Source organism: Epithele typhae, assembly GCF_022376455.1.
Source record: "Epithele typhae strain CBS 203.58 chromosome Unknown BXZ73scaffold_1, whole genome shotgun sequence".
NCBI classification, from domain to species: domain Eukaryota; kingdom Fungi; phylum Basidiomycota; class Agaricomycetes; order Polyporales; family Epitheliaceae; genus Epithele; species Epithele typhae.
The window spans coordinates 81,489-106,472 of NW_025954192.1; the positions used below are offsets into that span (position 1 = coordinate 81,489).

The window sequence follows — 24,984 nt, forward strand, 5'->3', positions numbered from 1 at the left end:
CGGGTCGCTGCGCGCAGGCCGCCGCCGACTGAATGTTACTTATCGTGGAGGTGCGCAGGGGGCCAGGGACCCCCGAGGCTGCGCAGCCGGGCTCAAGTGCCGCTTTCCGTCGCGCACCAGTCACCGGCACTCGGGCGACCGCGGGTGCGTGCGCCACCGTGCGGCGGCGGCGGCTTTGTGGGCGCGCGGCGTGGAAGGAGGTTTTAACGTTTGCCTGCCCCAGGACGGCATGTGGCCGACTGAATTCCATCATCGCCGCCCGTCGAAACGGACGGATGCCAAGGCGTTGCCCCGGACCGACTGCTTAGCTCTTAAGGTTGAGCTCGAGGCGTCGCGTGCTGCCGGACAGGCGGGGGAGGGAGACGAAAAGATCCGGAGTGTATTCGCGCAGATTACCCTAGACAAAACAAAGGGCTGCTCGGCCGGCCCAAACTACTACATTACATGCGACATGGAGCGACGGAGACTGTGGATGGACGGACGTGCGGACGTGTGTGGGGGCGTGCGTGCGTGCAAGTGCGGAGGACATCGAGGACGGACGGACGGACGCCGACTACGCCGGCGCGCAGCGGTCCGCGGAGAGGCTGAGGTCGTTGCCCCACCACTCGGGGAAGCTGTGCGCGGTCCCGGACGCGCCGAAGACGGCGAAGTTGAGGATGAAGGAGATGACCTGCGTTCCGCCGTCGAGCGCGGCGGCGACGATGTAGCTGTGGGCGTGTGGTGGTCAGCGCGGTGCTCGAGAGGGTGAGAAGTGAGGGGTCAGGACGCACTTGTACTTCGTGAACCAGCGCGGGTAGCGCGTGCGCACCCACCACTGCGAGAAGAGGCCGATCGCCATCGCGGGGTTCACCGAGGTGTTGATGCCGACGGAGAGGTAGCACGAGTACTGGAGGATGATCGGGGTGCTGAAGTTCTCGAACCCGGACTTGGGCCAGATGTACCACGCCGCGATGAAGGGGAGCGGGAGGAAGACGCCGATCGCGAGCGAGATCGGGACCATGTGGTAGACACCGTTGATGCCGAACATCTGCGGGCCGAGGCCGCCCCACGAGATCCCGTTGGTGTTGAAGGACTGCGCGTTCTGGCCGGACCAGAGACGGGTGCCGGCGATCGAGAGCAGTGCTTCGCGGTTGGCGTCGATGATCGTGACCATCATGACCCCTAGAGAGCGTCGAGGTCAGCGGGGAGGCGCGGCAGACGAAAGGAGAAAAACTGACAGTTGAGGATGGCGCCGACGACAGTGCCGAGGATCTGCATCGTGAAGGTGACACGGGCGCAAGCTTGCAGTACTGGCCGAGCTTGAGGTCGCCGAGCATGGCAATGCACTGACCCTGCGGGTGCTGGCCGTAAAGCGCACCGTACAGGTTGGCGATCGGGTCACCGGGAACGAGGTAGGAGGTGATCATCTGGTAGAAGCCGTTCGCCGAGGAGTTGAACTCGCGGAAACCGATCGTCGCGTCGAGGGTGGCGAAGAGGAGCGACATGATGAACGAGATGATGAGCAGCACGATGAGCGCCCACCACGGGAGGCCAGAGTGACCCTCGTAGTTGGTGGCTTGGGCGATGGCAAATGCGCCGGCGAGCAGAACGAAGTACCACCAGCGGGGGATCTGCTTGTAGACCTTCATCTTCTCCCAGTGGGGGTCGTGGACGACGTACTCTTCCTTGTTCCAGGGGTTGAACGACCTCAGGAAGGGCTTGATGTCCTGCCAGTGCCAGAAGAAGACGTGGGTGAACGTCGCACCGAGGGAGAGGTTGGAGGTGACGTAATAGAGCGCGTTGGTGCCCGAGAAGAAGGCAGGGCCGAGCGTCGCGTACTTGTCCGCGTCGAACTTGCCGTTCGTAAGGAGCGCGGTCTGGTTGTACTGCGTGCCGTCCTCGGCGAAGATCGCCTGGGACATGAAGGGGAAGTCCTTGGAGCGCCAGACGTTGCCGTAGTATACGCCGGCCATGAGGATGTAGGTGAGGCAAATGCCGATGTTCTGGTTGATCTGGAGCCAGAGGGGGTTGAAGAGGCAGTCGGAGCCGATGAGGTTCCAGTCGAGGCACCACGAGAGGAAGCCCATGCCCTCGTTGTTGCTCGCACCACCGAACACGTTGCGGAAGATCGGGTTGGTGTTGTTGGCGAGGCAGAAGATCGAGATACCGGTGAGGAGGGGGAAGATCCACTGGGGGATGATCTCCCAGACAAACATGACGACGAAGACGGTCCAGAAGAGGCGGACACGCTTCGAGGTCATCTGGTTGTCAAAGTGCAGCGCCTGGAACAGGTTAGCGGTCGAGACTAGAGGGACGATCAGACAATGGACGTAAGAGCGAATATAACTGGACATACTCTTGCCAGGCCAGAAGCACTTGGTCGGGCGGACGAGCATGTCCTGGAGCAAGCCGGCGAAACCGTAGCCAATGAGCTGGGAGCCAATCAGGGTGAAGATGGCGAGGCCAGCATTCAGCTGGTTGTCGTAGTACACTGCGACCGACTGTCAAATGATGTCCAGCAGTCGGAGTAAGAAAATACGCACAGTCCTGGACGGAGATAACCTGGATGGCGGTGGCAGAGGTAGCGGCCGTGGAAGACATGATGATGATCGAGACATGCTCCTTGACTGAAGGGGCATGAGTAGGCGAAGGAAGCTCGTGGGTGATGTGTACTCACTGTTGAAGGGACCGGGGTTAGGTAGCGGAAGATGCCGCCGGAGGGGATGATCATGTGCATGGCGTTTCCGAACCAGTACGAAAGGACGAGGAGGAACAAGGCGGAGACGTTGAGCGTCTGCGGCTTGAAGTAGTAAATCTGGGCAAGGACACTGTAGTCACGTGAGCATAGGCGAGGTGGAAGAGTAGAGGAATGGACGCACGCGCCAAAGGCACCGAAGCCAAGACCAAGGATGATGGTGCGGAAGGTGACCGCCGGGAGCTCGGGGTCGTCATGGTTGGACAAGACCTGGAGAGAGCGGTGTGAGGGTGGGGAGAACGGTGGAGAAAGGCGTGATAGATACCTTGATGGCGACCTCGTAGGCCTCTTGGACGAGGTACTCTTCGTCGGGAGCCTCGTCGTGTTGGAGGCGGTCCTCGAACTCCTCGACCTCCTTTGCCATGCGAGCGTCGTCGACGGCGCCGGCATCGGAGGCCCTCTTCTCGAGCGAAGCGTCGGAGAGCGACTGCTTTTCGTCCAGAGTCGGGACGATGTTCGCGGGGTCAGCCATGGCGAATCGAGTGGGGGGAGGGACCCTGGCGAGCAGCAGGGCTGGCGGGCGACATATATACTAACCGCTGAGTGGTGGGAGGCCGCTAGAAGAGAGCTGTGGATGGAAGAAGCACATGGAGTGAGCTTGATGGCGCGTCAGAGAGATATCCCCAGGCACCCCGCCAAGCCCTGATAGCGTGCTCCGATGGCCCGCTGGCCGTTACCCGTCCGTCGGTCGCATCCCCTCCGCACGCGAGCGCATCGCCGTCGCTGTCGGCGCAGAGGCCGGGATGGTGGCTGGCGGAGAGAGCATAGTGCGGCCCCGGACGGCCCCGCGCCAATCAGCGGCCGTCGGTTGCACATGGGCTGGTCCCCGCAATTCTCCCTCAGCTTATCGACCCAGCCGTCCCTGGTTCCTGGAAGGCCGGACTTGCACAACAAACCACTCCATCCACTCCTCTCCTCAGCCTTCAACTCCGTGCCAAGAGCTGCTGCCTGATGGAAAGCACAGTGCTCCGCGCGGCATCTCTTTTCAACCACCCTCCGCGAAACAGCATGTGAGACCTCCGAATCTTTTTCTTTCGCCAGCGCAGAGATCTCCAAGACTCCACCCAATTCACCACAGCATCCGTGGTCCCTGCATTGGCTGACCCGCCCATCCAGCGCCCTCCTTATCGTCCACACGAGCACACGGCACGAGGCGTCGCTCCATCTGCCCCTCCGGTCCGTAGCGTATGTTCCGGCCAGTGGGTCGTGTCCAGCATCTGCAAGTTTGTTCCAGCATGAGAACTGGGCGAGTTTCCGTTCCCATGCCAAGTCATTCAAGCCCGATGTTCCTGACGGCGTGCGGAGCGACGAAAGCCCATCGAACGCTGACCGCGCTTCACGCGCTTCACGGCCGCCGACTGCTACCCTCAGCCAACCCCCGACCGGGCCCTTCCATCTTTGCGCCGCACCAGCAAACGTCCTTCTATCCTCCAGGCAATGGCGCTTTGGATTTTGTCTGCCGCCTGGGGCGAAACCACCGGAGCGGTTCGCACATCGTTCTGCTCTGTGGTTTGCAGCTATAAACGTTAAGCTCTGCTGTCTTGTCAGGGGTGCCTGGGCCCACAACTCACCTAAGAGACTCGGCATTCCGGTGTCCCACGGTAGATGTTTGTGCTGAGATCCTGTTTGCTTCTCTATCGCTTGCGCTCGTTCTCGGCGGACACTCTCGATCTGCAAAGGCAAACTCGCGCGTTGTTATGCTTTCTTCTTCGCAGAACGATCCCTCCGGCGGGCATCATCACGAGACCGCTGGCCTCCCCCAAAGCTGCTCATCGGCTTCCAGTGGTCCGTTCCGCCGGTGGCATCTTGCCCACCCTTCGAATCCGACGCTGTCTCGCCGTGTTCGCCGCGGGCGAGACCATCTGAGCCCTCCTCCGCGCGGCACGGACTCGCCGTGAGCACGCCCTCCGTTCCTTCGATTGAAGCCGTAGTGGTGACCGTGAGCGCACACATGCAACCCCCGTGGATTTTGAATCCCGTTCAAATTCCCAAACCACCTCTCTTCCGAACGCCTGAGGGCACGCCTGGCCAGGGGCACACGAGCAGTTTGTGCCCTGTTGTGCCTCGCGAGCCGGCAGAATCCAGACGCGCTAGGATGGGTTCCCGCGCACAGATCTCCCGATCTCCGGCCTCGCCCACCCCTTATCTCGTAGCTGTGCACCTCGAGCTTTTCCGTCCCCCGCCCGCGCGAACGTCCCAGCGGTGCGGCTGTTCTTGCTTCCAGGCCTCGAGGGGCCCTTTTGCAACTTGTGCGCTATCAATATCGCTGCGCGCACTTGCTCCATCCTTAGCCCACCACCCCGCTCGACTCGCTCGAGCGGGCAGGACCGAACGCGCCAACGCTTCAACACAACACGCGAGGCCCATCAGGGCCCATCACCCACCCCCACATCTCATGTCGCGCCGCGGGATTTGAAAGAGTGATGTCAGAGGGCGCGATATCGCAGAGGAGCATGGCGGTCCGGGCGGTCCCTGGCGGTCCTCACCAGTTCGGGAGCGGGGAGAGGAGAGGCACCGTAGAACAGCGGGAATCCTTCTCGACGCACTCGGTTTCCCCCGGGCTCCAGTCGGGCGAGGGCGAGCACGGACTACTGTACAGGCTACAGCGCTGCCGGTCCCCGGAGGGCGCGGCCTTCCGTTCCCCCTCCCAGCCCCTCCTGCGAGCACAAGCTCGCGCTCGTACAGCGTGCTCGCGTATCGCAGGCCCCAGACGGCCCAGATTGCGTGCGCGCACACGCCTCTCGGGCACGTCCCCGAGCTGCGTGTCGCCAGCCGCGTCACCGGTGCCAAGCCCCCGCCCTCCGAAACTGCCCCGTATGTACTCAGGTAAATTTGTAAAACATCTCGCAGCCACGCTACGTCGCCCAATGCATCAGCGTCCTCTGGAGCCATCAGCCCCGATGCTGAGGCAGCGCTGAGGGCACCCGGCAAGACGTACGCTAGTCGCCTCCGCCGAGCATCATCCCTCGGGCCATCATGCGTCCGGAAATCTGCGCAGCCGCAGGCCTGCGGCGCCTGGAGTGCTAGTGCGCTCGTCCACGCGCATTGACAGCGCCGCATGGACCTAGCACGGTAGCCTGGTGGCAACGAAGATTGTGTATCGCGAGACCAGCGAGGGCCGGCGTGAGGCGGACGTGGTGGCGGTCGTCGGCGACACCGCAGCCGTTGATGCTCAATCAACGCTCCACTTTGGCGAGCGGTGGTCGAGACGTCGATAACGTCCGCCTATCTTTCACTCCTACAAATATCAGTCTGATCATCGGTGGGTGTACGGTTACGGATCCGACGTAAACTCGGTGGCCAAGCGATAGATGGCCGCAGAGTTGTCTCCTGATCTTGACGAATGAGTATCGCGGCACATGTCGAGGAGCAGACGTCCCATATTTGACGTGCTCTTCGAACGAAAGGTCGCCCAGCTGGTGCCCAGCAACGAAGGCGACCCAACGAACGAGACGATGCCATCGCGAGAGGAAAGCGAGCATCCATTGTGGACAAGAGATCCGGTCTATACGGCGATATTCCATTCGTAGCGGTCCGAGCGCCGACACACCCCGTAGACGAATAAATTGTACAAGTAGGTTTGACGGATTCTTGGTCATAGTATGGGGTATGCGTCTCGAGGGTGGCTAACAGTACTGACGGGGCGATCCAGAGCAAGGAGGGTGAGTGACGACGGGCTGTACGAGGCATAGTGGTAGGGTGGGTCGACAGAACGAGAGGGGGCCAACGCGTCCGGTGGGGTGCCACCATCGGAAAAGCAAAACTAGTCGAGGTGCTGCTTGAGTGTGCGAGCGGAGAAGGAAGACAGTGGGTTCATGCCAGCATTAGTGTCAAGAACGACCTAAAGCAGTGCAGCTTGCTCACCGAAATCAGTATAGAGGGGGACCACCGGGCGAATAGCCGAGATCTGCTCGGCGTAAGCCCCACCCGAGGAGCATCCGCAAGAGGCAAATCGAGCCAAGAGAAGCACCTGAGCTCGTCCACGAGAGATCATGGGAGCCAGATCTTGATTGTCTGGTCGACGCTGCCAGTCGCGACCACGTTCACAAACTTGGCGTCCTCCTGTTTCGCATCGCCAACAGCGCCATTTGGCTTCGCAGCGTCGGAGGCCGCGGCTTGTGGCCCCCACGCCAAACAGGTGACGAAGTGTGAGTGTGCCTGGAGGGTCTTGACACATCGCCCGGTCGCGAGCTCCCACACCCGTATTGTGTAGTCATCCGAGGCGGAGAGGAGGTACTTTCCTGAGGGATGGAACACAAGTGCACGCACCCAGTTGTCGTGCCCGGCCTGGAGGGGGGATGATGTCAGCCACGTGGTCGAGGGGACGGGAGGTTAACCACGAGATCCTCACCAGATTCCGAAGCATCTGGCCACTTTGTGCGTCCCACAACTTGATCGTCTTGTCTCGTGATCCAGTCGCAAGATACGCGCCCGGCCTCTTGGATCGCTCGGTGTTCTATTTCCATGTCAGCGTGGCCGGGTTCTGATGCCCGAAAGAGGACGTACAGGAATGCCGGCAAGCTCGCGGATAGCAGCATACGCGGCAAGTGGCGCAAATACCGCGGTCTCAACCGTGTGCTCATGTCCACGCAGCTCCATCTTTGTCTCGCCGTTTAGCGGGTCAATGATCCGCGCGGTCTGAGCTCTTTATTATTAGCCAATGGTCTCACATGCACTGAGTCAAACTTGCCTGGTCATTCGAACAGCTTGCAATCACTCGCCCGTCGTCCGAGGGCTGGACAGAGCGAACCCAATCCGAATGGCCTGAGATTGTCCTAACTAGGTGACTGGTAGACAAAATCAGCTCAAGCGCTCGGCTAGATCCAAAGTCGCAGACTCACGTAGAGGCCACATCGAATACCCGTATTGTGCGGTCACGGCTGGCGCTGACAATCTGCTGATCACCTGGGAGGAAACGGCACGAGGAAACAGTGTGCTCGTGGCCGGGGAATGTCTTGGTGTTCTTCCACTCATTCTGCACGTCCCAGATCTTGATAAAGAGATCGGACGAACAAGTCACTACGCAGGGGTCAGCAAGGGCAGAGCGTGCATACAATATATGCGGCACAGAACGGCGCACCTAGGAGATCTCCCTTGCCACTGAAGTCAACGTCGTTCACCGCCCTCGTATGCCCCTTCAGGTGCGCTCGAACTCTCCCGTTTCCCAGTCCCAAATCTTGACGGTGCCATCCTCACTCGCCGAGGCGATCACGTTGAACGTCGGGTGGAACGCAACCTTGAGGACCTGCTGTCGGTGGCCCTTGAGCGTGTACGACGCGGGGGCTCTCGGCACCCAATCCGTCTGCAGAGCGGCACGTTTAGCAGGCGTGAGGGAGACCTCCTCCTGCAGCGCGGCGTTGCGGTTCTCGAGATCCATGATCTACCCGGACATCCGTACCCACCGCGTCGCGTCGAGCACCGATCGAACGCATGTGAGCCTGGCGAACAGCACGCCGACGGGCAAACGGGGGGCGCACCTTCTTCTGCAACCTGATCACGCTCGTCCACTTCTTCTCCAGCAAGCCCGCATACTTGCTCTTCGGGTCGGGGGAGTAGTCGAGGTTCGCGTCGGCCCTGAGCGCGTTGGCGGCATCGACAAAGTTGTTCGCGTGCAGGTACTCGAGGATCGACTTCTGCCTGGGTGCGCGCAGGTGGGTTCAGATGGAGGCTAGCGCTCCGGACGGGGATGCCAAAGTCACGTACAGCTCCTCGTTTTGCCGGTCCGAGAGCAGGGACATGGCGGGCAGACAGGGCTCGGAGGGTCGTGCGGGCGTCCAGCGGAGGGCTTAGAGGGAAGAAGGCCGGGAAGAAAAGGAGTGTGGAGGGGGCGTAACGCAGAGGCAGGTGCGGTCGTCGTTGTCGCTCAACTCCCTATGCCGTGCGCTTCCCGATATGGTAGTCACCCTAGATGACGGACTCAAACACCTACAAGACATCCTCTCCCGCCACGATTCACGGGCTCCGTCAGACGACGGCTTGGGATATGCGACCAGTTTCAGACAGAGAAGAAATATTTGCTATTGTTTCTTCGCACAGCACGCTTTCTGCCAGCCACAACGCTCATGATATACCACCACTATATCCTACTCGAAGTCAGAGTCCGTCAAATCGTCATAATCAAAAGAGGGGCCCGGCGCCCCTTGCGCACGTCCACTGGGTATGATATCGTTAGGATCCACCTCCTCATCGGCATCCCCCGCGCCCGCAGGCGGCATCGGCGGCATCGGAGGCATCGCAGCATCGTGATTGTGGAACTTCAGACGTATCGCCCGCTGTTCGTCCACTGCAGTGTCCATCGCCATCGCCTCCCATGCCAGACCGACCAGCCTGCATCCAGATCAGTGAACCCCTTGCGTCCGTCCATGGTGCCTCCACTCACCTGCTCTCCGTCCCCGCACAGAGCCCGTCGACCGCCTCGCGCTCGTCGTCCTTGACGTTCAGGGCCCTCGCCGTCGCGCGCACTGTGTCGCCCTCCTTCGGTACGTGCATCACGCACTCATACAGCTCTCGTACATCCACCAGGTGCACAGCAGGCTGCTCACGCCGATGCGGGGATCGTGCGCGACCGCCCACAAGCGCCTCCCTCCACTGCGGTGACCGCGAGCGTGACCGCGTCTTCGCCGCCCTGCCGCTCTCTGGTACGCCACCAGCGAGTCTCGGGGCACTCCTAGCAGAGTAGAGCAAATCGCTCACACCGCCTTTCCACTGGTTTGCATCGACGCCGAGTGCGCGGAGCACGCTCTTCGCCCATGTCGCGTTGTGCACCAGGAACAGGATGGGCTGGTCTCTGCGCTCGTTCTCCTCCGGTGTCAAGAGCTCTTTGAGCAGCCGTGAGCACTCCTTGAGGGTCAAAGTCTGGGTAACGTCAGGTAGAGTCTGCAGATGGTCCGGGCGTAGTATTAGCGTTCGAAAACCCCAGAACTACACACAAGCTCACGGCGGGCCGCTTTCCGTGGTTCTTGTAAAGACGACCTTCTTCAATCACGACGTGTGTCGTCGACGCCGGCGTCAAGTCTCCCTCCTGCGACGGTGCGTCGAACTCCGTCCAGCCGATGTCCAGCATCTGCGGCTCCGCGTGCCGGTCGGGCAGAACGCGCGTGTCCGCCGCCCACAGGTTGAACGCGAACGCGCAGATCCGACACCGATACAGCGACTTCGCGGGCGCGAGCGCGTAGTCCTCCAGCTCGATCGCCTCCTGCAACACCTGATAGAGCACCCTATCGACAGAGAGAGGAATCAAGATGCTGGTCAGCCCGAGTGCAAGGACAAACCCCGAAGGCCGAGACGCCGCACCTCTGATGCTCGAACCTCGCGCGCCGCTCCCCGTCCGTCGACTGCCTCGGGCCCCCCGCGGTGTACTGCGTGTTCGCCTGGCTCCGGTCGCGCGGCTCGGCGCCCTTGGGCCCGCCCTTCTTGCTCTCGAGCCGCTTCAGCTTCTCCGCGAGGCTCGCGGGCCCCGCGAACTCGATCGGGGAGAGCGACAGGAACATGTGCGCCTCGTACGGTCGACCTCGAACGCGCCCGATGACGGCCGCGGAGCGCGAGGCTGGGAGGAGGAGCGCAGACGCGCCGTTCGGGTGGATACCTGTCGTCGAAGAGAAGTCAGACTGCGATTCCAAGGGGATGTGACATGGGAGTTTTGCTCGCCTAGGACGAGCTTCACGCCCTTTTGCATCAGGTGTTTCGCAGCGTTGTCGTTGTCAAAATCGTTGCCTCTGGAGTGTGTACGATAAGATGCTTTGATGGAGTCCCGGATGCCACGAGCACGGCAAGTACCCTAAGCCGAGTACACTTACCGCCAGTGGGCTCTAAAGCCGCCGATTTGGTAATACTGGACGGGCATCATGGTGGCGGTCGGGAAGAAAGGGAGCAGCCTGGGGAAGCTGGGGAAGCGGGGCGCGTCCACGCACGCGTCGCGAGGCGCGGTATGTCACGCGTTTAGGCTCGTGCACGTGTGATGCGCGCTAAGCGGCAACGAGTCTACCCACCTCTCCAAGTACATATGGGATGTCCGAAGTGCCACCGAGTAATAACACTGCAAAACAGCGTTAAATTTGGCTTTAGAACTGCAGTGCGACAGTAATCAGTACACAGGCTGGACAAGTAAGCGACGTTGGTGACCACACTACGGGGAACGAAAGGGAGAGTAGCCCGTGCGCGAGGGCATAATCGCGTACATGGGAGAATTCAAGAGCGAACCAAGAACTACTACAGTGCTTATGTACGGGACACAAATACATGCGAACACATCGATAGTCCACGTCCGTTCGGTTCATGGTCCCGTGCGATGCTGACTGGCGCAATGCATGAAGGTAGCGTACTGCGAAGAACACTGGGACGGGGCACACGAAGACATAAACAGGAGATAGAGAGGGAGAGTGGTGCGGAATGGAGGATAAAGAAGGGCGAGAGTCGGGAGCTGGAGGCATTTGATGTTACTGTGGAAAGCCGTAGCGTACGATAGCTAGGGTGGCGCGAGACATTGCGGTCATTACGGGTAACTTGAGCGAGCGCTGCAAGCAGGGATTCCTAGTAATACATTGGGAGAGAGCGCGGAGTTGTGAAACGGGGCTGAAGCTGATAGCAAGCGAAGGCATATGGGAAGATTAGAGCACAGATGTACCATGTGGACCCGTCCGCAGCGTACGGTGCGTTTGGCATCTATATTCAAGATAGGGACACAGCGGAGTATTCTTGTCCTCGTGCGTGTCCGTCCGAGGCGGAGTGTCCGGGGGATGACGGGTAGCATTGTACAGGGTGTGGTGGGGAAGGAGGGAAAGCGCTTCAGAAGCCCTGCATGCCGTTCAAGTTCATGAAGTTCTGGCTGCCGATGGGCATTGGTCCCGGGCTGGGGTTGCGCATGACGCTCTGCATAGCGTGCGGGTTGGCGAAGGTACCCATGTTCATCATCATCGGGCTCATACCCATGCCCATACCCATACCCATGTTCATGTTCATGTTCATATTCATCTGCGGGAGCGTCATCTGCTGCGCAGCGTATGCGAGAGCGGCGGGGTTGGACATGGCAAAGGGGTGTTGACCAGTTGTCGTCGGCGAGAGACCCTGAGTCTGCTGACCAGGAGTCTGGGGCGCGATGGGAGGCTGCGTCGGAGAGGCGGTACCCTGCGAGAGAGCGTGCGCTTGGACCTTCTGTATTGCTTGCAGCTGTGAAATCGTAAGCGCCTGCGCGTGCACCCGCAAACGTCTACTCACCTCGTAGAAGGCAAAGTCTTGGAGGAGGGATGTGCGCGCAGGGTGGGTGTGGAAGATCCGGAGCATCTCCTGGCCCGCGTCGGGCAGCAGCTCCTGCGTGTCACGCGAGTTGGTGACCGGCTTCCGCTCCTGCGTGTTGCTGAGACATGATAAGCATCAAAATTCAAAATCACGCTACGTCATATGACGTACTTGAGGCGGATATGGCGGAGGCTGGCGTTGGGAATGTCGCGGACGAAGATCCAGCGAACCTTGAACACGCCCTTCCACTTGTCTGATGCCCATACCGTGCTGCTGCGCGTGTAGTCGACCTGCACGCCGCTTCGTCAGCTGTCCACCGCGCATCACAAAGATGCACAGGCTTACCGGTGTCAGCATCTCGGCCATGCCGCAGAAGTGCCCGCTGCATTGCACCTGCGGTCAGAGAAGGCGTGCCGGAAATGCTTGGTCACAACGAACCTTGCGTTGACGCTGAAGAACAGGTAGAGAGGCCCACGCCCCGCCGTCTCCTTGAACGCCTTGTCCAGACGCTTGTTTCCAGGATCCGTGGACGACCAAATCTCGTACTTGAGTGACTTGTGGACGTCGTCCTCGGTGTACGATTTGATAACGAAGAACCTAGCCTGCGGACAAAAGTCAATTACGGCTAAACCTATGCCACTGATCGCACACTCACGAACGCGGGCCTCGTGTCGAAGTCAACGGGATTGTAACCTTTTGTGGCGATCAACGTTGGCACGTCGATAGGCGTCCCAGTGAAGTTATCGGCACCTGCGCCCTGGTTACCCTGGCCTTGGTTGCCACCCTGCGCAGGCATGCCTTGCGCGCCCATGTTGGACACGCCCATGCGCGGCGCCTGACCCTGGTTGAGGTATTGGGGCGGAATAGACGGCACATTGGGGATGCCCTGCCCGTCCATCTTGCCCTGTTGGTACAGCTGCTGCAGGTTGGGATTCGACCTTTGACCAACGATGAGTCTTTCCTTGCCGCCATTGTTATGGTCCCACGGCGCGCCACCAGACGCGGTGAAGGCCCGGTCACGGTGCTGAACGTGCTGCGGGTGTTCGGGCATCTGCTGGCCTGGAATCTGGGCCAGACCATGGCCGATGGGGGGTGCGTACGCGGATGCGCTCTGGACACCTTGACCGTTGCGACCGTCAAGATCCGTAACAAGCTGTAGCTTCCGTGAGCCGTTGCCGCTGCCTGAGCGCATTCCCGGCGCCTGTGAAGGGGCTGGATGCGCGGGGTTGAACCTCGGTGGGTGAGCGGACTGGCCCTGCATGCCGCCGTACTGCTGGTTGATCTCCATGGCGGAGAGGGCGCGAGAGACATCGTCAATGGCAGCATTCCCGGCCGTGTTGTACACGGTGCCGTTACCGCTGGGAGGTGTGCGCCATTCACCCCCTACACCAGACATACCCCAGGGCGATGAGCGACCGATTGGGCTACCGGGGTACTGCCCACCTGCGTAGTACGAATCCTCATCCGCCCTAACGCTCTCGTTGTCATCCCCCTCGGCGTTGGTGGGGCTGGGGCTCTGCGCCCCGGAGTAAGGGACACCCTGAACAGGTTTGCCTCCGGCTTGGAGTGTCCCTGCACGCTTCAGACCGGATGCGAGGCGGCGGACACCGGTGTTGGCGTTGGGATAGTTGAGTGACTGATGCCTGCGGACGCCGCCCGCGGCACCAGGGGGAGGAGAAGGGACGTGTGGGAGGCCACCGGCGAAGTGAGGAGATAAGGGGGACGCAGAAGAAGAGGAGTCTGCGACTCCGTGCCCGTGGTCAGAGACGGACATGCCAGGATGCTGGACGACATGAGCGGGAGAAAGGGGGGAGCAGCAGCGAAGGGCGTACATCGTCCTCGTGCTCCCATTCATCCTCATCGCCTTCGTGACCTGCGATGGCGGTGAGGCTGTTGAGGGTGCGAGGGGTATGGGAGCCTCCGGCCTGGCCACCAAACGCTGTAGAGCGGGGTTAGAGACGGCGCTCGGAACGCGATTCTGAGGTCGGGGAGAGGTACATGGAAGGTGGAGGCTAAACGCGAAAAGTAGGCGTACCGCGATGGTATCTAGTAGGCAAGGAGGCCTGTCTGTGAAGCGAAGACTTCTCGCCGACGGCACCGATTCCGCCGACCCAGTCGTGGTCGACGGGCTCGTCACCGTCCCAGAGCTGCTCCGCCTGGGGGTCGTCAAGGTCGGCGAGGGCGATTTTGGAGTTAGGGCGGGCTGCGCGCGATGAGGCCGAGATAGTGTGATGGCGGCGGACCCCGCCGGCGTTGGCATCGGCGAGGGGGGGAGGAGACATGGGGTTGCCGGACTGAGAAGACATGGTGGAAAGGAGAGCAGGGATGGCAGGGAGGAGAGGAGAACGCGAACAGATGGAAATCTTGAAAGCAGCCCGGTCGCCCAAGCGCTCAGCCGGCGGTTACCGAGCGCTCCGACCACGTGCCCGGTCCCGGGTCGTGGTAGTCCTTGCTGCACCCATGCTGCTGCACCCATCCGCAAAGCGTCCGCTTGTTCCTTGGAGTATCGGTGCGTGTCCGATGTCATGCCGCGGTGAGAACGCCCTCCTCTGACCTGCGCTTTCTCAGCTGCGCCCCGCGCTGATGAGGCTCGTCCATCCTGTCTCCCCGTCTGAGTTTCGCCAGCTCATCCAGCGCACCATCCCGCCCACCGGCTGGTCACGCCGCATCGGTGCGCCCACCCCCCGACTCTCGCCGTCCACAACTGACTCCGTGCACAGCCGTCGCCCATTCGGGAGGCCCCGATTCCACTGCGCTGCTCTATCTGCTCACAGTCCTCGCCCAAGTTCGTCGGTGTCATCATCGCCGGCCCTGTGCTTACGTCTGTCCACCAGAACACCCCACGCAGTCGTGATGCCCCGGAGACGCCGTCTCTGCCGCTGGAGGTGCTGGCCATCCACGTCAACCACGGCCTGCAGTCGCTCGCCGGTAAGATGGAAGACATCGCCACCAGTACGGCTACCAGACTAGGCGCCACGTCCGTCACAGAGAGAATCCCGTGGGGCGTCGCGCCCTTCCCGGCGAAGCCCGCGGAGGGCGCAGCCGCCGAGAAACTCGCCCGGGACGCGAGGCATGGCCAGCTATTCGCCGCCATGCACGCGAATGACACCAAGCTCATCGCCTTCGCCCACCACGCAGACGACCAGGTCGAGACCTGCATCATGCGCATGGCCAAGGGCAGTGGCATGAAGGGCCTCGCCGCCACCCGCCCCGTCAGGCGGTGGGGAATGGGCGACTCCAGCCTTCCCTACGCCTCCTTCGGCGCGCTAGGAATGGACACCTGGATCATTCGACCGCTCCTGCAGATCCCCAAAGTAAGCCTGCGCAGCATGCGGGTCTAATAGCGAGATGTTTAACTATTCTTAGGACAGGCTTTTGGCGACGTGCGAGGCCAACCGCCTTGACTACATACACGACCCGACCAACTTCCAGCCCGAAGTGACCCTGCGGAACGCCATCCGTGGCGCCCTCAGAGGGGACACATCGGCCTCAGCCCCAGCTCCTATCAACATCGCCGCCCACACCGCCACCCTGCGCGCCGCGGCCCCACACGTACCCCCCGCCGACCAGCTCCGCGAGGCCGTCCGCCTCTTCGGCGACCTCCACGAGCAGGCCGAAGCCGCCGCGACGACCGCGCTCGCCCGCTCCCGCCGCCCCTCGCCCGCCGCCACGCTCCTCCTCAGCGCGGGCGGCCTCGCCATCACCACGGACCCAGACGCGCGCACCGCGATCGTCCGCCGCTGTCTCCGCTTCTGCTCGCACGGGCCCTGGGGCTCGCTCTGGGCCGAGGCCAACGGGGACAGCGCGACGCTCGGCCGGGTCGTCGAGCGCTTCTGGCCCGCCCAGCACCACTCCCTCTCCGCGCGCGAGCTGAAGCCGTTCACGATGGGCGCGGGGGTGACCGCCATGCCCGTAGCCCTCAGGCCAGATGGTGTGGTGTTCCGCGCGCCCAAGGGGCGGTCGGAAGGGCTCGGATGGCTGCTGCACCGCAGCGTGCCGCACCGGGTCCAGTTGTCTTCTACCCCCGCGGCGCTCAGCAGAGGCGCGCCGACCGAGGGGGTCGATGTCACGGACAGGCTTCTCGAGGCGCTGGAAAGCGGGGGTCGTTCACGGTACGAGATGCTTTTCGACCACAGGTTCAAGATCGTGTTTGAAGTGGGCGATATGCCCAAGCATATCGGTTGGGCAATGGCCGGCGGAGAGAGAGTCCGAGTGGAATTCTATGGCCAATGGCAGCTTCCTAGGGTGGTGTATGGTGAGGATGCACTTACGATGGAGGTCGGGAAGTGTCTCTGGAAGCTACCAGGGTGGACGAACACACCACAGAATACGACCCGGTCGAAGAAGTGGATTCAAATGGAGTTCGTTCGGTCACTGGATGCAGTGTAGCGTTACGGTATCGTGCTGCTTACCACATATAACCACACAAAGCCACGGTGGGGTGTATTGAGTAGACAACGATAAACCCCTCATAGTGCACGCATCTAATCGAAAAACTTGATACTATGGTCCGCCATCTGGAGCAAAATGAGCGAATTGTGATGGAGTCGTGGAACTGCAGCTCACCGTGATGCTCCCTCCCTTGTAGCTCCCGCGCTTCTTCTTGTTCTTCTCTTTCCTGAATGCAGCACCGCGAGTCACGATCAAGTCGCGCGATGCTCGAGCACCGTAGTCATCCACCGCGGCGCCCTGGGGGCTCAGCCATCAGTTCACCTGCCCCGCAAGCCGTCACAGTAGGCATTGACTCACTCTAGATTCGAACGCGTTGTTCATCAGCCGCTCATCAGAGTAGGCGATTTGGTCGACCTTGATCCTCTGGAATGGGGTATTGGGTTTCCTAGGGTTCTTGCCACCGTTGGCCTTCTTGCCACCGCCGTTGGACTTGAAAGGCGTGCTCTCCGAGTTGACAACCGCGGCTGTGGGGACAGAAGACCCCACTTCATCTGTTCTCCGCTTCTTCGTCACCGTCACTTCCTCCTTCACAACTTCTGTCTTCACAGATTTTGACTCTTCTTCTGAGTCAGAGTCGGACGAATCAGACGAATCGGATGAGGAGGACGAATCGGATGAGGAGGACGAGGCAGGCTTCGAGGTCGCCTTAGTCGTCTTCGTAGGTTTTGACTTCTTTGAATCAGATTCGGAAGAGTTGGACTCGGAAGAAGATGACGAGGAGGAGGAGGAGGAGGAGGAGGAGGAGGAGGAACTAGAGGACTCTGACTCCGACTCCGAGTCTTTCGTCTTCTTTGCCTTCTCCGATGTTTTCGGGGTTGCTCTCGCCATAGCTTTCGATGGCGGAACCTTGGCAGACTCTTCATCACTACTGTCACCGCTCGACGACTCACTGGAAGAGTCCGATTCCGAATCACCGCTTCCCGTAGAGAGCGTCTCGGACGACTGTTCGGTGGACGGAGATTTCGCCTTCGCCTTGGTTGCCGGAGCAGCAGGCTTTGGAGGCGCGGTTTTTGCAGCCAGCGTTTTTGCAGCAGCGGCTTGCAATGGGGTAGAATATAAGAGTAGATTCTAAGGGAGTCTGTGGACAAACAGACTTACGTGCTTTCTTCTTCGACTCTGCGTCGGAGTCGCTCGAAGACGATGAGGACGAGGCTGATTCCAAGGGAGGATATCCTGTTAGGTCTCAGAGACAACTCGGCAGAGGAATGCTCAGCTCACAGGAATCCGAGTCCGAGCTCGACTCTTCGGAGGACGCTGCAGGGAACCGACGTTCAGCTGAAGCAACTTTCACGAAATCGTTGGGACATACAGTCGTCTGAGTCCGAATCAGAGTCCGAAGATTCGGAGTTGGAGTCTTCAGAGCTGTAGTGCTGTTATTTAGCGGTGCGCCCCAAGACTTTAGTGCAGGACGCACGAGGTGTTATCCTTAGACTCTCTCCATTCCTTGATGATAACATCCAACGATGCCCCCTCTAGCTTCACATCATCCTTCAAGACGACAACATCTTTCACAGCCTTCTTTAGCGCACCCGCGGCTTTCGTGTGACCCTGCTTGACCAGAAACGCGTGGATGTGGGTGTATGTGGCTGAGGCGTGAAACTTGAAGTGAGTCTCGCACTTTTTGCATGGAAAAGAGCCGGTGACATACAGGCTATGTTGCCGTCGGCCATCGCATGCCGGCCAGTAAGACGCACAAGCGGGCAGAGGGTCTGGGGAAAGCAGGAAGGAGGTGAAGCTGAGCAATGTGATCCGGCGCGAGCAGGCCCGAAATTTCTGCAGCCACGGGGGGCAAATAAGGACACACGACGCGCATGACACGCGTCCGGTGATGCAATGCTTCCAGATTCAAGCGCGCGTCGTCGTGAGCGGTCGCCAACTGGGCGGCGACGGCCAAGCGTTGGGCGGAATGAACCACTTGCCCCTCGACGACCATGTCCGACTCTATCAAAGGCCCCGCCCCTCCTCCCTCTAAGCTTGACGGCTCGCCGCTGCGCATCGCCATTATCCATTCGCGATGGAACAAGACCGTCATCGACGCTCTCGTAGCCGGCACGATCACGAAGCTCAAGTCTACCGGGGTCAAGGAGGCGAATATCGTTGTCCAGTCCGTCCCCGGTAGTTTCGAACTTCCGCTCGCATGCTCCAAGTGCGCAGTTATTTTCTATATTATGGGCCGTACACTCACACTCGTACGCGCGCAGGGTCATCGCCGGCTCGCACGTACAAGCGGGCGCGACCATGACCGACCTCCTGGGCGGGCTCACCTCGCTCAACCCCGCCTCGCGTTCATCAACCCCCGCACCCGTCGCCGCGTCAATGCCACACCAGCCCTTCGACGCCGTGATCGCGATCGGTGTGCTCATCAAGGGCTCGACGATGCACTTCGAGTACATCTGCGAGTCCGTCTCGCACGCGCTCATGCGCGTCCAGCTCGACACTGGGGTGCCCGTCATCTTCGGCGTCCTCACCGCGCTCACAGACGACCAGGCTCTTGAGCGTGCGGGCATTGGCAGGGGCGAGAACAAGGGCCACAACCACGGCGAGGATTGGGCGAGCGCTGCGGTGGAGATGGCGTCGCACACCAGGCGCTGGTCGGAAGGCAAGTTTTTGTAGAAGTAGAGGACAGTAAAACACGTACGAGCGCGGAAGTTACCAACATGGAACACTGTATTACCTCTTGCTTGGTCGTAGCGAGCGATTTCGCCGTGTGCTTGAAACAGCAGCGGTCTAAGATGGTGGTCTAAGCTAGGATCTAAGCTATGCGCGTATGATAGATTTTGTCTTTCCACTGCAGCCGGCGCCTCGAGCGTTTACCTCATACTGCCATGATCGTGTCTTGCCCTCTGACCTCTACAATCTTCCTCTGCCCATCTCGCTGCCTGCGGTAATCCGGTTGTGCTCCTCTTCTGCGGCATTCCCTCCCTATCCCCACTGGAACACTCTTGGTTCTTCATACTCTCACACATCTTGGAACCGATCCACATCCACCACTTCGACTCTTCAAGTCTCATCCCACGCGCAGGTAGCACAAGATGAAGAAGAAGGTTCGTCGATTATCGCCCATGCGCTGCTCATAAGGTGACCTGTCCCCAGGTTCTCCTCATGGGCGCGTCGGGGAGTGGAAAGACGTCCATGCGTTCACTCATCTTGTGAGTGGTCGCGTGCGATTCATCTGTATCTCCTGCTGACACGGATGCAGCTCCAACAACCACGCGTCCCTCACCTCTCGTCTTGGAGCCACAATAGACGTTGAGCAGAACCATCTGCGCTTCCTTGGCGACCTCATCCTCAACCTCTGGGACTGCGGAGGGCAAGATGCGTTTATGGACTCTTACCTCTCTACACAACAAGGAACCATCTTCCAGCACGTCGGAGTGATGATCTACGTGTTCGAGGTCGAGACTCGGAATCTGGAGAAGGATCTGGAGTACTACAAGTCCTGTCTAGGTGCGCTGCAGAAGTACAGCCCAAACGCCTCTGTCTTCCTGCTGGTACACAAGATGGATTTGGCGCGGGGGCCGAAGGCGGACACCCTCGCAAGGAAGGGGAAGGAGCTGAAGGAAGCCAGCGGAGATGTGGAGATCACGGTGTTTGGCACCAGCATATATGACGAGTCGCTTTACAATGTGAGTGTTCCTTCCGCCGCTCGTCCTCGTGCCCACCCGCCGAGACTCATCCGCTTGGTGACTCCTTCCAGGCGTGGTCAAGAATAGTGCATACACTCATCCCGAATGCCTCCGTACTCTCCCGACATCTCGCCAAACTCGCATCTGCTTGCAGCGCGACAGAAGTGGTGTTGTTCGAGCGAACGACGTTCCTTGTCATCGCTACATCCACTCCCGCCCCGCCGCCTCCGACCGCGCCAACGTCCCAACCGAATGGGATGGTTTCCGCCACAAAGCCCGAGGACGGTTCGGATGCCGAGTCAAATCCGCACCAAATGGCCCCAACGCGGTACGAGCGCACGTCCGAGCTCATCAAAGCGTTCAAGTATTCTTGCTCCAGAGTGCGCGAAGACTTCGTCGCATTGGAGATGGAGCTACCGGAGTTCACAGCGGTGCTGGATGAGTTGACGAAGAACACCTATGTCCTCATCGTCGTCCATGACCCCTCAGTAGGCGAGTGCTTCAGCTCTCTACTCTTAAACGCGCCTGACCGAAAAATTCCTCAGAGACGGCTGCCTTGCGACTCAACATTCGCCTCGCTAGACCGAAATTTGAAGAGCTCCAGGGGAGCAGTCTCCTGGGTGCATGATTTGTTTGGTACACGCTTTCTGCCCTTCTCACTATGTTACGCATCACTTTTTATGTCTAAATTACAACCCGCTTATGTCAATCTACCGTCTTCGTTCTCGCGATTGTTTGCTGATACATACGCCGTACGAAACAATGTTCGCCGATCAGCATCGCCTCAAGTTTATCTTCGTGCGTCAAAGTTGATATTCCACATGATGTATACCACTCACAATCATTCTAACAGTCCGGATATCGCCTAGGCATCCGAAATATGTGTGGCGGACATCTTCAGCTGGGACCTTTAAGTCTGCCAATCGTCGTGGAAATCCCGGAGCGGTTTTAAATTCACGCGTCATCACATGCCGTGTGCACAGGACCCTTCCTCTGAACAGTCCTATCTCCATGAGGAGGTACGTCCGCCCGATGCGCACTTAGAAGTCCGGGTCAAAACCATAGGCTCATCATGGACATTTTTATGTTCTAGTGTTCCGCTCGAGACGGGAGCTCGCCTGGCGTTCGCGCCGGCCCCCCGACACACCCGACAAAGGCCTCCACTATTGTCGTCCAACACTTTCCCTGCACGACCTTCGCTTACATTGGCCCCTGGGGCGGAAATAAGTCGCCCTCAGACGGATACTGCGGCAACGTACAGAGTTCTTGCGCTTGTAAGTCGCAGCAAGGCGCTCAATGCCCGGGAGTCGGGGCCACGCCGCGGGACGCCTCTCTAGAAAGCCATGCGACGAACCCGTGTGCTGGGTCAAAGCTTCGCGAAATACCGCAATTTTTCCGGCCCGCGGGGTGCCCCACCGCCCCGCCATACCCAGCGCGCGGAGGAGGATCCAGAGGGGCGGGTTGCGCCTGTGATACTACAGGCCCCGAGCGTTGTACCGCCGCGCTGCGCGCACGCAGGGCGAGCGCCGTCACTCCGGACGCTCGGCGTGGATCACCGGGGGGGATGCCTATAAGCCCCATGCTCGGGTGAGTGTAATGCTGTTTGGCCTGCCCACCTCCGCAGTGCCTCCCTTCACCTCTCCTGCTTTCTGTAGCGTTCATATATGCTGTCCCCGTCACGTGTCTGACATTAGTCCTACCTCATGGATTTTGCGAGTATATTGTAAGTTTGTGTGCTTCGGGTTTATATACGGTCCTCACGCTATGGAGCAGCAGGACCGATGTCTCTTGTACTCTCGCAGCAGTCGGTATGTCTAACTTCCTCATTTATCATGTGCTCACAATGACAGACAATCGACTAGTGTTGCTTCTATACGAGACGCTCATTACAAGCAGTCGCGAGGTGCGGCACGTTTGGAAGCGGACAGGGTCAATAGCAAGCTGGATCTTCTTGCTCAATCGCTACCTCGTCCTCGCCCGATATCTTATCGACCTATCCCTATATTGGCCTATGGACGCCACTGTGAGTATTTCCCTTTGCACAACGTCATCTTCTAATGACTGTTCAGAGGTCAGCACCGTTACCACGCTGTTCTCAGCCACATTGAACGTGGTATATAGCTGTGATGTTCGCGTAATCTTGTCGCAAGTATTGACGATCCTCTTCTATTCTGTATGGGCTGGTAAGCACCCGTGCCTCGCTCCTCTACGCTCCTAACGCGGGTGCATCTCCGTAGCATTCTCAAGCCTGCGAGCATACGCAATTCTGATCAGGGGATGGCATTTCTCCTTGCTCGTCCTCACGTTGTCACTCTTTCCTATCGGATGGTACATCGTACGTATGTTCAGTCCGTCGAAGTTTTCCCTGCTAAATACAGTTCCACTCGTAGTTTCAAGATATCCGTTCAGAGGCTTTGTATGTCACAACCGACGGCTTCACGTATTGTACAACCACATCTGGAATCTCGGATTCTACCCTGCATGGGTGAGTGCATATACAGCATTCCATCATTTCATCGCGCTGATCGTCATCTAGATGTAGGTCACCCTGCTTTTCTGTCTCGCCGCACGCTCTAATTCGGAGTTTGTGGGCGCATTTAGTGACTGCAATTTCAAGAATTTGTCTTGTCTTGTCGGATATGTTGGTCCTCGGTGTCACTTGGGCCAAGACATACGGCATCGTACGATTTGCCTACGAACAGGGCCTCCGAAGTACCTTCTCCATCCCGACAGTGCTGTTACGCGATGGTCAGTTCTATGTTTATCCCTGTTTAGAGCGCGCCACTAATATCTATTTTCATCTAGGCTCTGTATACTTCATGTGAGTCGCGCCGTATACCGGTACGGCCTGATGTTCATACTCGGCCAGGATCTGGACGGTGCTCAATGCGCTCCACATCGTTGGAACGTACAAGCCGGTAAGCTCACATCTGAATGCATGATGGCAAGGTCTAGGGCTGATTATGATTACCAGTCAGTCGTGTACCTCACCATATTCACCGATAGGCGAGTTTACTTGACGCGTGCCCGTCTCTCGCGTACTCAACGCTTGGCCTACACAGCGCGACATCCATTCTCATCTCGCGCTTCATCCTCAACCTCCGTGACGCCGCGTCCGACCCTGCCCATCGAGGTGCAGATGGCGAGCACGACGAGTCTCTGATGCACTTTTCGGACTGCTGGTGGGACTCGGCGAACAAAGGCGTTCTGGCGCCCCTGGGCGGCCCTCTGGACCACACTTGTGACCTCTGCCTCCGGCATTTGCCCCGATGAGGCTGAAGACGGGGAATCATCGCTGCAGGTGGACCGCACCTGGAGAGCGGGGAGAGCGGTTGTACTCTGGGCTGCTTCGCTGTTCTTTGCGTTGTATACATGTTGTATCCTGGACCGGAGCCGATCGAGTACTGACTCCCCGTAATCTTACCGATCGAACTCTAAAGAGTGGCCGGGCCGATCGGCCGCCCCAGCAGTCCTTCTCCGTCCGTCCTTGCCGCAGGGAACGCACACCTCCCCCACATTCCCTCCCACCACCACCACTCCCCTCGCAGTCCGACTCTCGACGCCCGACCCACGGGGGCTCGACTGTCCTCGACTTCCCTCTTTGCTTCTAGCTCCGGCCTCCTCAGATCTGCCATACACCCAAGTACACCCACCCAAGGATGACGGCGTCAACCGTGAACGCAACCGCAGCTGAGGACGCGGCGCCCGTCGTCCGCGTATACGTCGTCCGCCACGGCGAGACGGACGCGAACCTGCGCGGGATCGTGCAGGGCCACCTCGACACCGCGCTGAACGCGACGGGCGTCGCGCAGGCGCGCCTCGCGGCAGACGCGCTCGCCGACGTGCCGTTCAGCGCCGCGTACTGCAGCGACCTGCAGCGCGCGCGCAAGGTGCGCTTCCTCGCCTTCGCTCGTCTCTCTCACCCGCGCGCGTGCCGGGGCTGTCGTTGGGTCTGTCGCCGGTGGAAGGGATCGGTACTTTGAGGTATGGAGGCTGATGCGCCTGTTTTGCGTCCACATATCGTTGTCCTCGCGCGACCACGTGCTGTGCACATCCACCGCCGCGATACAGACCGCGCAGATCATCCTCGGCGACCACCCCGACGTGGAGTTGCAGGAGTGCAGTGCGCTCAGGGAACGCGTGGGTGCTTTCCGTTTCTCCCGGAGTGATGACGGCGCTAACGCCGGATGCTATCTTCCGCGTCTCCGACAACCCGCAACCCACCCGTGCGCCCGCATCACCCGCCCTTCAATGCGCCCGCATCCGCACCCGTATCTCACCCGGACCCGCTCCGGATGGCGGTGGCTTCGCGCGCGCACCGCCGGGCAGTTCATGGGCGACTGGCAGGGCGAGTTCATCTCGGAGCGCGGCGACGCCCCAACGAATCTCGAGCCGACGGCGGAGTTCGTCGCGCGCGCGACGCGCTGGTGGAACGACACCATCGGGCGACACGCGCAGCGCGCGGCGGCGCTGCGCTCGCGGAGGCCGGCCGCGCAGAGCGACGAGGACGAGGACGAGCCGGTCCACGTCCTCGTGGTCTCGCATGGCGGACTGATCGGGACGCTGGCGACGGCGTTGCTCGGGAGTCGGAAGGTGCGCGCGGGCAGGGGCGTGCTCGTCGGCCGGTGCTTCAACGCGTCGATCTCGGTGTTCGAGCTGAACGGGCGGGGGAAGGGCGCGTTGGTGAGCTATGCGGACACGACGCATCTGGACGGGGAGCTCGTGCAGGACAACGCGGACGTGCAGCCGTAGATGTCGGGATAGATTCAAGAGGAGCCGAGAGGTGAGAAGAGTAGAGATCGGGTAGATGGGTGTGCATTCCGGGGAGATACGTTCTCCTGAACATATAGGCATCTTGTACAAAATATCTATAGACTGCTCCTGTGGTATCGTCATCGTACGTGGGCGGGCCATTTGTATTTCGTGTGGGGCTCTGAT

The 24,984-nt window shown here is 60.0% G+C and overlaps 9 protein-coding genes across 9 annotated transcripts; 4 read left to right on the top strand and 5 right to left on the bottom strand.

The window, feature by feature from the left end:
* Positions 1-553: 553 nt before the first annotated feature.
* Positions 554-3,206, bottom strand: BXZ73DRAFT_72728 (OPT oligopeptide transporter; the record flags this gene model as incomplete). Its single annotated transcript, XM_048021784.1, has 9 exons — positions 554-707; positions 771-1,161; positions 1,218-1,251; positions 1,272-2,284; positions 2,336-2,470; positions 2,523-2,634; positions 2,657-2,807; positions 2,859-2,944; positions 3,000-3,206. The coding sequence occupies 9 exons, from the start codon at positions 3,204-3,206 to the stop codon at positions 554-556; spliced, it is 2,283 nt and encodes a 760-aa protein (XP_047883525.1).
* A 3,518-nt stretch (positions 3,207-6,724) lies between these two features.
* BXZ73DRAFT_86068 (dynein regulator) lies at positions 6,725-8,472 on the bottom strand (the record flags this gene model as incomplete). The annotated part of the gene is made up of 9 exons (XM_048024067.1): positions 6,725-7,021; positions 7,086-7,190; positions 7,241-7,372; positions 7,425-7,521; positions 7,576-7,753; positions 7,815-7,858; positions 7,888-8,114; positions 8,212-8,371; positions 8,438-8,472. 9 exons carry the CDS (start codon positions 8,470-8,472, stop codon positions 6,725-6,727), a joined length of 1,275 nt encoding a protein of 424 aa, XP_047883526.1.
* Positions 8,473-8,817: 345 nt separating this feature from the next.
* Positions 8,818-10,580, bottom strand: BXZ73DRAFT_36870 (uncharacterized protein; the record flags this gene model as incomplete). The annotated part of the gene is made up of 6 exons (XM_048017906.1): positions 8,818-9,061; positions 9,114-9,610; positions 9,672-9,951; positions 10,028-10,341; positions 10,389-10,449; positions 10,531-10,580. The coding sequence occupies 6 exons, from the start codon at positions 10,578-10,580 to the stop codon at positions 8,818-8,820; spliced, it is 1,446 nt and encodes a 481-aa protein (XP_047883527.1).
* A 938-nt stretch (positions 10,581-11,518) lies between these two features.
* On the bottom strand, positions 11,519-14,274 carry BXZ73DRAFT_95325 (YTH-domain-containing protein; the record flags this gene model as incomplete). The annotated part of the gene is made up of 8 exons (XM_048026743.1): positions 11,519-11,899; positions 11,948-12,086; positions 12,140-12,258; positions 12,314-12,350; positions 12,407-12,570; positions 12,624-13,751; positions 13,801-13,907; positions 14,004-14,274. The coding sequence occupies 8 exons, from the start codon at positions 14,272-14,274 to the stop codon at positions 11,519-11,521; spliced, it is 2,346 nt and encodes a 781-aa protein (XP_047883528.1).
* A 277-nt stretch (positions 14,275-14,551) lies between these two features.
* BXZ73DRAFT_37842 (adenine nucleotide alpha hydrolases-like protein) lies at positions 14,552-16,357 on the top strand (the record flags this gene model as incomplete). Its single annotated transcript, XM_048018087.1, has 4 exons — positions 14,552-14,639; positions 14,689-14,753; positions 14,803-15,282; positions 15,335-16,357. The coding sequence occupies 4 exons, from the start codon at positions 14,552-14,554 to the stop codon at positions 16,355-16,357; spliced, it is 1,656 nt and encodes a 551-aa protein (XP_047883529.1).
* A 174-nt stretch (positions 16,358-16,531) lies between these two features.
* Positions 16,532-16,852, bottom strand: BXZ73DRAFT_29804 (SRP40, C-terminal domain-containing protein; the record flags this gene model as incomplete). The annotated part of the gene is made up of 2 exons (XM_048017784.1): positions 16,532-16,657; positions 16,718-16,852. Coding segments are annotated over 2 exons (261 nt in total), but the record flags the coding sequence as incomplete, so codon positions are not given.
* Positions 16,853-18,351: 1,499 nt separating this feature from the next.
* Positions 18,352-19,033, top strand: BXZ73DRAFT_37607 (Lumazine synthase; the record flags this gene model as incomplete). The annotated part of the gene is made up of 2 exons (XM_048018046.1): positions 18,352-18,566; positions 18,622-19,033. The coding sequence occupies 2 exons, from the start codon at positions 18,352-18,354 to the stop codon at positions 19,031-19,033; spliced, it is 627 nt and encodes a 208-aa protein (XP_047883531.1).
* Positions 19,034-19,452: 419 nt separating this feature from the next.
* Positions 19,453-20,674, top strand: BXZ73DRAFT_86073 (Gtr1/RagA G protein conserved region-domain-containing protein; the record flags this gene model as incomplete). The annotated part of the gene is made up of 5 exons (XM_048024068.1): positions 19,453-19,464; positions 19,514-19,569; positions 19,620-20,046; positions 20,118-20,538; positions 20,592-20,674. 5 exons carry the CDS (start codon positions 19,453-19,455, stop codon positions 20,672-20,674), a joined length of 999 nt encoding a protein of 332 aa, XP_047883532.1.
* Positions 20,675-21,827: 1,153 nt separating this feature from the next.
* Positions 21,828-24,798, top strand: BXZ73DRAFT_86074 (phosphoglycerate mutase-like protein; the record flags this gene model as incomplete). The annotated part of the gene is made up of 4 exons (XM_048024069.1): positions 21,828-21,854; positions 23,742-23,936; positions 24,118-24,186; positions 24,376-24,798. The coding sequence occupies 4 exons, from the start codon at positions 21,828-21,830 to the stop codon at positions 24,796-24,798; spliced, it is 714 nt and encodes a 237-aa protein (XP_047883533.1).
* Positions 24,799-24,984: the final 186 nt, after the last annotated feature.